The 11504-nt window shown below is 36.8% G+C and overlaps 1 protein-coding gene across 5 annotated transcripts in view; it reads right to left on the bottom strand.

The window, feature by feature from the left end:
• Nucleotides 1–3412: 3412 nt before the first annotated feature.
• UPRT (uracil phosphoribosyltransferase homolog) overlaps nt 3413–11504 on the bottom strand; it is a 36712-nt gene continuing 28620 nt past the window's right edge. For 4 of the 5 annotated variants that reach the window (XM_030806394.1, XM_030806396.1, XM_030806397.1 and 1 more), the window contains exons 3-7: nt 10478–10547; nt 9017–9079; nt 8108–8269; nt 7043–7141; nt 3413–4607 (exon numbers count right to left, since the gene is read on the bottom strand). In XM_030806394.1, the coding sequence (XP_030662254.1) occupies nt 4501–4607; nt 7043–7141; nt 8108–8269; nt 9017–9079; nt 10478–10547 (501 nt within the window). In that variant the 3' untranslated portion in view covers nt 3413–4500. Of the gene's footprint in view, nt 4608–6992; nt 7142–8107; nt 8270–9016; nt 9080–10477; nt 10548–11504 lie in introns of all 5 variants that reach the window. The other variant, XM_030806395.1, reaches the window with a different exon arrangement.

The following is an 11504-nucleotide window of genomic DNA, read 5'->3' as shown; positions in this document are numbered from 1 at the left end:
TTGCCCAGTTTTTGATGGGGTTGTTTTTTTCTTATAAATTTGTTTGAGTTCATTGTAGATTCTGGATATTAGCCCTTTGTCAGATGAGTAGGTTGAGAAAATTTTCTCCCATTTTGTAGGTTGCCTGTTCACTCTGATGGTAGTTTCTTTTGCTGTGCAGAAGCTCTTTAGTTTAATTAGATCCCATTTGTCAATTTTGGCTTTTGTTGCCATTGCTTTTGGTGTTTTAGACATGAAGTCCTTGCCCATGCCTATGTCCTGAATGGTATTGCCTAGGTTTTCTTCTAGGGTTTTTATGGTTTTAGGTCTAACAGAAGTACATGAAGTTCTTATCTTATGCTTGAAGTGGGCTGTGATAAATTAAAGTTATATACTATAAACCCTAAAGGAACCACTAAAAGAACAAAGTATTGCATCTAATATAATCCAAATAGATAAAAAGGAATAATAAATAATAATGCAAAAGAACATAGAAAAAGAGGAAAAAGTGAATAATGAACAAATAGAAGGCAAATAGCAAGATGGTAGATTTTAAACCAATCATATCAATAATCACATTAAATAAAAATGGTCTAAACATCCTGATTAGAAGGCAGAGACTGTCAAATTGGAAAAATAAAGCAAGACCCAACTCTAGGTTACCTATAAGAAACCCAGATTAAATATAAAAACAATTCAGGTGTCGTGGCACATGCTTGTCGTCCCAGCTACTCAGGAAATAGGAGTTGAAGTCCAACATGGGCAATATTGCAAGACTCTGTCTCTAGAAATAAAATTTTGAAATGTTTAATTAAAAAAATCTATAAAAACACAAATAGGGCTGGGTGTGATGGCTCAAACATGTAATCTCATGGCTTTGAGAGGCTAAGGTGTGAGGATCCCTTGATGCCAAGAGTTCAAGATCAGCCTGGGCAACTTAGCAAGACCCCATCTCTACAAAAAAAATTAAAAATTAGCCAGGTGTAGTGATGCATGCCTGTAGTCCTGCCTACTTGGGAGGCTGGGGCAGGAGGATCACTTTAACCTAGGAGTTCAAGGTTACAGTGAGCTATGATCATGCCATTGCATTCTGGCCGGAGTGATGGAATGAGACCCTGTCTCAAAAAAACCCCCCACACATAAGTTAAAAGTAAAAGGATGAGGCCAGGCATGGTGGCTCACACCTGTAATGCCAGCACTTTGAAAAGTTGAGGCGGGCAGATCACTTGAGGTCAGGAGTTCGAGTACAGCCTGGCCAATGTGGTGAAACCCCATCTCTACTAAGAATACACAAATTAGCCAGGCATAGCGGTATACATCTGTAGTCCCAGCTACTTGGGAGGCTGAGACAGGAGCATCACTTGAACCCAGGAGGCAGAGGTTGCAGTGAGCCAAGATCACGCCATTGCACTCCAGCGTGGGTGACAGAGTGAATGAGACCCCATCTCAAAAAAAAAAATTAAAAGGATGAATAAAGATATGCCATGTTAATATTATTCAAAAGCAAGCCAGCATATTTACATTAACATCAGGCAAAGTAGATTTCAGAAGAATAACAGGGATAAAAGGGAATATTTCATGATAAAGAGTCAGCTTATCAAGAGAACATAACAATCCTAAAAGTTTACACTCCTAACAACAAAGCTTCAAAATACATAAAGCAAAAACTGATAAAACTGAAAGGAGAAACAAACAAATATAAATTTTAGTCAGAGATTTCATCAATCCTCTCCCAACAACTGATAGAATAAGTAGACAGAAATTCAGTAAAGTTGCCTCAGAAGGAGCAGACGAAAAAAGAGAAAATCAGTAAAGTAGAAGACTTGAACAACACTATCAACCAACTTAACCTAATTGACATAGAACGCTCTATCCAAAAACGGCAGGATAAAACATGGTTTTCAAGCACACATGGAAGATTTACCAAAAGAGACTATATTCTGGGCCATAAAACAAGTCTCCATAAATTTAAAAGGATTCAAATAATAATAAGTATATTCTCTCACCACAATGGGATTAAATTAGAAAGCAATAACAGAAAGAAATCTGGAAAATCCCATATTTGGAAATTAAATGACACGTTTCTAAATAACCCTGGGTCAAAGAAGAAATGAAAAATGAGCAATTATTTTAATATAAATGAAAATGAAACATACTATATCAAAATTTGTGAGGCACAGCTAAATCAATATTTATAGGAAAACTTATAACATTAAATGCTTGTATTATAAAAGAAATGTCTTAAATCAAAATGTGGTCTCCAAAACAACGTTAGCATCTCGTGGGAACTTGTTAGGCTGCAGCAATCTGTGGCCCTCTAGGTGATTCTGATGCACATTCAAGTTTTGAGAACCACTGCATATACGATTGGAGTGTTGTTTTTATTGTGCTAGGGTATGTTCTTCAGTAAGGAATATACACAGTTTATACTACTCTGAAGTTCACATTACTTAAAAACAATCTTGTTTTGAATAGTCTGTTAATCTTGTGTTAAATTTAGAATACTTAAAAAATGTCCCATGTTCAAAGAGTCCTGCAAGTGATTAACCCTACAAATAATGCCTCATTTCCTAAAAAGACCCAAACTTCAAAACCCATAGGTATAATTTTCTTGAAATCTAGAGAGGGATAGAAGACAAACATTGGGGGGACTATGACCTCATCGAATACTTCCTACTGTTCATTCTAGGCCCTTCATGTGAGAACCAAATGTAGTCAACTAAATATCAGTTGAGGAACAAAGACATGTTAAATCTAAATGGTTGGTAATACAAAAATAATTTGCTTAAAATATGGTTTTATATCTACACTTTAATATAAATTTGTCTGCTGTTTTGGAAAGTCACCTCAAATGAAATACTGAAGCCCTAACATAAGCACTAATTTAGAAGCATTAACTCCTATAGTGGTAGGCATCATCTTTTCAACTAGTTTGATGCACCAATCTCAAGCATATCTGTTCTCCAGCTAAATTTGCTGGTTCACATCTGTGCTGGGAGAGGGAGATAGAAATTCTGGCTTTAACGGGCTTTAGTTATAACTTCTGCTAGTCAGGAGTAAACAAAATCCACACTGTATCAAGACAGTTAACTGACAAGTATAGACGAGAATTTCAGTAACAACTTGAAAGCAACATTTGCCATGGAAGAACTGTAATATGAGTAATCTATTAATCTCAATTTATTATATGACAGTCTTCAAAAATAAAGGGAAAAATATACTGAAGTTCTTCTAGTATTCTAGTCTCCAAAGGAAAAATATAATCCAATCTGCACCAGGCTTCCTTCCTTTCCCCCAATCTTTGCTGATTTCATCAGCTTTGATTCTTTCAAAGACATTTCCTTCTGCTCTTTTCTGTGCTTTTGAACAGAGGCCCACAACAGCTGCCTGTGGGGCCATGGGAGTATAATTAATCAAGTAATCAGCTAGCCAACACTGTTAAAATGTTTTAATATCAATGTAAAATGAGATCAGTTTTACAAGCAGATTTCAGAACACCATCATTGATTTCCAAAATGGTTTCTCTCCCTTTCAGAAGCCTAAAGAGGAACATATACAAATCTTGGGGGTTTTTATAAAAAGCATGGTTTTTTTTCTATTTTAATACATACACAGTTGACAAACATGCAAAATAACTAATTTCCAAATCAAAGGTCTCTAGCAGAAACATCCAAATTAAAAATGAAGCATTTAAATTTACTTACTGGCCATGAAATCCAGCAAGAAACCACCCTTTCTCCCACACTTCAGAAAAACCACCAATACCTTCCTAGAGAATTGATGGCATTAACAGTACTTGGCTCTCCCTTGTCAGCATCCAGACATCCCCGGTTCAATCTTGTAAATTAATGTTACAGTTCCAATTACTAAAAATGCCCCACTATCTTCTTCACTGCATTACAGCTTAGCAAGGCACCTACCAACAATGCAGTTTGGGAAATGAGCCATGAAGAACATAATGGCCTGAGAGTTAACCATACATCCTAGGTCTGCCAATTGAATGAGGACATTAATGGGAATGTAAAATTCCAGGAGACATTCTTTTATTCTCCTCTCCAAGTTACTAGCATGTCCAGTATCAGAAAGAAAACAGTAGAGGAATGTGGCAATAGCCACATATATGAAACCTTACCAGAGCTAAAACCAAACTAAACAAAATGCAAACTACAGTGGGACAAAGAACTGACTCTCATTTGAGTTTTATTTGTGGCTTCAAGCAACCTCCAAACTAAGAGGCTCATAAATTAGGAAATAATTTTAATGCACTGAGGATTCAGTAATTTGCATTAGAATATTATTAAAATTTATGTTTTGTAAGAATTACATATACTTCATTGTTGAATTCGGTGCCAACAGTAAACAAATAACTAAATGAGATATAACCTCAAATATACCCACTTCCAAAACTAAAAAGCATTTTAACACATTTTTCTCTGCCACCCTCAATTGAATCAGTAAAACAAATAGAAAATTAAAACATGATTGTAATATTACACAAGATAATTATTTTACTTAAATAACTTAGTCTGTTCCAAAGTATTTCTGTCCAAAATGTGTAGGTGCAACAGGATGAACTTCAGTAGTTAAAATTGTGATCTCTGGAAACTCCTGAATGATTGATTTGGCACCTTCAAAAAAAAAAAGTTATTATGGTAGGATATTTTGGTAACACCAGTTGTAATTCAGGAATTTTGTAGTTATTGCCACTAGGTCTAAAATTGACAGAAGAATTGACAGAAAGCAATGATCTTTGGATACCTAATCAGACTTGGTTAATCTCTTCCTTTTTATAAAGTCTGAAAAGCTTTGACAGTAGTCAGACTATGCACCCTCCATCTCACTAATACATTCTTAGAATTATTATTTTATACTCAAGTTGAAAAATATAATTATTCAGTTATAGAAACTTTCCCCCTAAAGAGTATTTTTTATTTTGTTTTATTTTAAAGGTGACTGTAATAGAGTGAATACAGTCCTTTTTAAAATGAGGATCACAGGCCAGGCACAGTGCCTCAAGCCTGTAATCTCAGAGCTTTAGAAGGCTGAGGCAGGAGGATCACTCAAGGCCAGGAGTTTGAGACCAGCCTAGGCCACACAGCAACACCCTATCTCTATTAAAAAAATTAAAGATGATCACACATAAGATGATGGTTTCCCAACTGAAACACCGTGAAACAAGCATAGTGTTTCACAGTGTACTTGCTTTTCACAGAAAAAGCTGGTGTGTCAGAGCACGCCAGCTTTTTAGAAGTTAGGACTCTAGCTTATGGGGAGGGGAATAGGTAGGGAAAGGTAACAAGGACTAGGATATTCATTGTAGAGTGATTTGGCATAAGAAAAAATGTGAAAGTATGTAAATAACTCACAATAAGGAAATGGCTAAATAAATAACATATTCAAAGGATGTAATATATAACTGTTAAATCATATTTTTGGAAAATATTGAATGGCATCAAAAAATGTACATGGTAAATGTAAAAATGTAAAAAATATATAAATAATAGCATTAGAATCACATAAAATGTTATCACCAAGCTTAGAGATGACCAATACAAATTATGACTATTTTAATTACCCTGTCAAACTAAAAATCCATAGCAAAGTTGCCACAGAATAAAATTTTTCAGCTATAAATGTCAAAGAATAGTACACCATTCTCATGTATACTATTAGAACTAAAAAGAGTGCTTTTCTATTCCCAAAGGCAAAAATTTTAATAATTACTGGATTCTCTCAATATTTTCAATGCCACCTGTGTTTTATATATATAAATGATAACTAAGCAAATCACCTTTTGTTACCACCAACATTTGAACTACAAGTAATAGTTGGTTATGAAACAGCAAAGTAATCAAACAGGCCATAACTCCTATCAATAACCTACTGAAACCAGCTTTCCCAACTAGATATACTGTAGCCTCTTCAGAACTGGCTAAGACTTAGAAATTTTGGAAATGAGAAAACACCTGACTAGAGAAGCCATATATTGCCCTTTTTAAAAATTATGAAGCAAATACAAATTCAATGTACAACATTTGAAAAATACCAATTTAAAGCTTAAAAATAAAATGAAAAGCACTTAGAATCCCACCAGCCTAAAATAACCACTATTAATATTGTGTATGCATTTTGAAACCAAAATTGAAACAACATTGTGTGTCTGTCTAGCCTCTCATGCTAAGGAAAGATTTATTAGGTTCCATATTAAATCCAACACTGATTTTTGTAATTAAAATAGTCATAATTGGTACTGGTCATCTCCAAGCTTGGTGATAACACTTTACCCTATTCTAATGCTGTTATTTTTATACTGCTTTTTTACATTTACCATGTACATTTTTGGATGCCATTCAATATTTTCCAAAAACATGATTTAACAGTTACATAATAGTATATCTTTTGAATATATATTATTTAACCATTTCCTTATTGTGAGTCATTTGTATACTTTCACATTTTTTCTTATACCAAATAACTCTACAATAAACATCCTAGAAGCTAAATTTCTACACGCACCTATAATTATTTTCTTAAAATATATTCCCAATTGTTCTATAATGTATGGCAAAAAACACTAGGATATTAAGTTAGGTACACCTCCTTCAGGAAATGGAGAACACACAGTTCTCTCTGCTCTTTGAGCAGAAGTCTAACTTTAAAAACTTCTGCTCTTCACTTCACACTGCAAAGATTACTTCAGTAAGACTACAGGGCTAGCTAGAACCTTATGTTTCTTGCTGTTTGTGAGCAGTTCTCAGCCTCAGGTGGGGAGCCAAGGGAAATAGGAACCTTTGAGTCATTTGCAGGCCAAACCAGGAAAACAATTGCAATTCTTTTAAATGGGGTTAGTTTATACTTCTCTATTTGCATTTGAACATTAGAATGGTATAAAATGTTATCACTAAGCTTAGAGATGACAAACACAAGTTATAATTACCCAAATTAGATTCAGATTTAATATGAAAGCAGATAAACTTTTCCTCAGGATTAGAAGCTAGAAAACGCATACTTACCCACCTCAGGACTATATGGAGCCCTAGTTACTGCCTCATGCTGAACTCACCATGAGGAGTGGAGAACAGACTGAGTAGGATGATAACACTGGGTTGAACTCCATGTTCTATAAGAACCTTTACAGCTTCAATTACAGTATTTCCAGTGCCTGGAATCAAAAGATAACCAAATGGATTAGCAACCTTAACATTCATTTTTAAATGTCTTTTTTCTTTTTTTTTTTTTTTTTGGGACAGGGACTCACTCTGTCACTCAGGCTGGAGTGCAGTGGCATGATCTCGGCCCACTGTAGCCTTGACTTCCCAGGCTCAAGCCATCCTCCCACCTCAGCCTCCCAAGTAGCTGGGACTATAGGCACGTGCCACCACACCCAGCTACTTTTTCGATTTATTTCAGAAATGGGTTCTCCATATGTTGCCCAGGCTGGTCATAAACTCCTGGGCTCAAGCGATCCTTCCACCTCGACCTCCCAAAGTGCTGAGATTACAGGTGTGAGCCACAGCACCCATCCACAAAATGTCTTTGAAGAGCAATATAGCAATCTAACGTAAGAAACCACTGCATATGAAGGTACTTGTTCTTTATCCATGCTATCTTCAATAATGAACATGACACATACACTTTTCAGTTATCAAATACCAAGCCCTAAATTCATTTAGCATATGAGATATCAAATTTAACATATTCCCTCTCACCTCCCTTAAAGACCATGCCAAGTGTGGTCTGAGTAAGCTTAAGAAAGAGAACAGAATAGCAGGAAAAAATATTACCTCCAGAAAGAATAAATTATTGAGGAAAATCACTGCTGTACTCATTAGGCTAAGGAGGAGATATGTTTCAATATATTTTCTGTATTCCATATATTTTGCCTCATTAAATCCTTTGTTTCAATGTGTTCAAGACAGAAGCTTGTTGGGGCTAATAAGGTCTGACTACTGTATATTCTCTTATTATGCGATAAAAACTCTCCAGTGAACTGCCCCGGCCAGTTTTCCCACCTGAGAAAAAAACATTTAGAAACTATTTTTGCCTTTTATGTAAGGGTACCTAGGAGGCAGGCACTAAGTTGAATTTAAACCTAACCAACGGTTACAAATAAATGGAAGCCACTCACTGAGAATTGGATACATCAGAAGGACTTTTCTCCGGTAAATGTCTGGGGGGAATTTGGCATAATATACTTTGGCTCTTTGTGTCTCCTCATCACTCTGAATCAGGATCTTTCCAATTCGTATGGATCGACAGCAGTCTCGTAAACCTTGTTCCATTGCCTCACCTTGAAGAAGAAAAAAGAAAGAAAAAAGATTAGGGGAAAGAGAGAAAGTCCAAGAATAGGCCAAAGTATAGTTTGTCACTGTTATTAATACAAAAAGGAAGGAAGATGAAAATAATTATTCTGAAGCTGACAGCTTTTATTTCTGATATGCTCATATTTCATACTTAGTGGAGGTTAATGAAACCAGGTTAAGGGCTGGTTTATGAAACTAGAATAAGCTAGTTTTACTGCTGGCTTACAAGTTTTAGAGCTGTCATGCTTCCGTGATTATAGGAAATAAAGTGTTTTGTTGAGCAGCTCCCCGAGCTTTTTAAATATCAGGAATATTTTTATCTCTATTATTTTAAAGAAGCCTTTAAACCACCTAAATTTGTGACTTTTGTCTGAGAAAATGCAAAAGATTTATGGAAGAATAAAGGCCATATTCCCTCAGTCTTCAAACTGCCCTGTTCTCCCCAAGATAGCATCATCACATCCTCCTATCCTCCCATCCTCCCCTGAATCTCTTTGAAAGCTGGCTTGCCCATGGGAGCACTCTATTAGGGAATATGCTCTGTAGTTAAAATTAGCCAAACCTAGCCTCACACAGGCCATGACTCCACAGCACCATGAGGCTAGATAACACAGGTGGCAAGATTTAACTAAAGGCAGGCTGCAATTATGACAGACAAGCCAGCCTCTCTTCTGGAAAACAGCAACCATTTCTATGCATACAAAGAGACAAAAATCACACACATGTGAACCTACCGCTTCTCATTATGCTGACCCCACAATTTCCCTTCTCAAATTTCACTCCTTCATACTTGTACCCTGTCAGGAAATAAAACCAAAGAATTTATCTTTCATCACTGGAGTAACCTACTTATTTTATAAAGTGTCTATGGTTTAAAGTAGATGAGCACAAAGCAACCCTTGTTCAGACACACTGTATAATGCCTGAGATTCCCTGTGGAAATAATGACATGAGTCATGATTTTTCAGTTATTTCTTAATTCTTCATAAGAAACCTGTGGGGGCCGGGCGCGGTGGCTCACGCTTGTAATCCCAGCACTTTGGGAGGCCGAGGCGGGCGGATCACAAGGTCAGGAGATCGAGACCACGGTGAAACCGTCTCTACTAAAAAAAATACAAAAAATTAGCCGGGCGTGATGGCGGGCGCCTGTAGTCCTAGCTACTCGGGAGGCTGAGGCAGGAGAATGGCGTGAACCCGGGAGGTGGAGCTTGCAGTGAGCCGAGATCACGCCACTGCACTCCAGCCTGAGTGAGAGAGCGAGACTCCGTCTCAAAAAAAAAAAAAAAAAAAAAAAAAAAAAAAAAAAGAAACCTGTGGGGATAATTGGGAGAGGCAGACTTCATTGAATGGGAATAGGACTTATTATAACATAATATTCACATACACATGCCTCAAACTGAATTCAAAGGAGAATCACTGCACTCTGAGAATGCTATATACCCCATCAATTCAAACTGGGACCCCACTGTGAGCCACAGCAGAAAGCTTCCTCATTCCATTCTTCTTTATGAGCCTCCATTCTTCTTTATGAGCCTCCATTCTGCCTTAAAAGGAGAAGAAAGTGGCTGAAATAGTTATTAAGACATGCTCAACTCGTGGTCTCATCCTGAATTTATGTCAATTATGATGCTACAAACTCAGTCCCAAGTTTCATAAGTCAATCCTTTGAATAGAACAGTTTTACATTATTTACTAAACCAAATCATAATTTCAAATCCCTGAAACAGGGATCTTTGGCTACTTTCTATTAAAGGATAGAACAAAGCACCTTCTCCAATTCTTATCATTTTTAGTTTTCTTTTTTACTGTCTATCCTTTTTTAACATGTAATTTCAGTGCCAAAACAGACTTGCCCATTTGTGCTCACCAGCAGCTTTCCCATAGAGATGAAGATAAGCTGCCAGCAATTCTTAACTATGGTCTCAATGGGCCATCATCAGAGGCAACACCTGCATGCTGAAGAGTATTTTTTTTTTAACCTTTAACTTGAATTGACAAGCAAGCCATTAACAAAAAGTCATCTACACAGATTTATTTCCCAAATGCCTGAGTTTTTTTTAAGATTTTAAAAGAATAGCTCCACCTAGCCTCTTCATTTTCCATTTTTAGTTTACTTAGATTGCTTTACTTACATCTTTCCCCATTCTAGCTCAGAATTTTTATGAGGAAAATTTGAGAATAACAGCCCTAGTTACCTGTTGGAGTGGTCACCATGCATTCTTTATATGGCAGCTGATTCAATCCCTCTTCCACAACAAGTCTGATCTAGAGAGTCAAAGGAAGAAGAAGTTGAGAACCTGCTGGGAATCTCCTATTAGCTGTTAGCTTCAGGAGCTGAACAATAGGCAGAGTCATGAACACACTAGGCAAAGGTTTCACTTATGGAGGCAGTAAGGGGCCCCCTATCATGTGTTAGATACGGGGATAGATCCAAATGCCATGCTACTTGCTGCTAGGTATCCAACCTCAGATAGGCACATGACTGCCACCAAAAGGCTCCAATATGCCTTCTGATTCTCATTCTGTCAGTCCAGACTATGAGGGACACAAAACTCCAGCAAGTGACAACAGTCATGGCAAGCACTCTTGGAAGTAATATACTTCTTCTTATTCTGGAAATAGTGCTCACTGGGAATTTCTCTGCTTTATTCAGTACCTTGGAAATCATTAAGTCAGATTATTTTTAACAAAGTCCCACCATAATGTAAATAAAGCCTGAAACTTCTTTAGAGGAAATAAATGAGTGCACTGGCTGAACCAATTTACTGAGCTTGAAGGAGGATCCAGTAAAATGCACTGGGGCTTCTCATCTAAAGAATAAGGCTCATATCAATCGTAATGTGTAGTACAAAGGAAACCATCACTCAGAACTACTAGAAGAGCCTCCAAAAACAAGATATGGTAATCCCATGAACAACCAAAGCCAACTATGATAAAAGTAATGCTGAGTCTGCAATGCACATTTTATCCAATCAACATTACATTACTGATTGAGAATCTGCAACAGCAGGGAGAAGCACCAGGCCCTATGCTCCGTTATCACAACATACAATAACACCCTGCTGCCATTAAAACAATCAATTCTAAATAAGCCAGGATTTTGTCAGCCTGCAGCATCAGACAGAGGGCCCAGGCACCTCATGAATACTGCATATGCGTGCATACTCACCTCCAGCCACCATCTTTTGTGGAGATTTATTTTTTATGAGCAAATTACAAGGG

Source organism: Nomascus leucogenys, chromosome X, assembly GCF_006542625.1.
Source record: "Nomascus leucogenys isolate Asia chromosome X, Asia_NLE_v1, whole genome shotgun sequence".
Lineage (NCBI taxonomy): Eukaryota > Metazoa > Chordata > Mammalia > Primates > Hylobatidae > Nomascus > Nomascus leucogenys.
The sequence above is the reverse complement of the archived record's forward strand: the minus strand, read 5'-3'. Positions and strand labels throughout refer to the sequence as shown.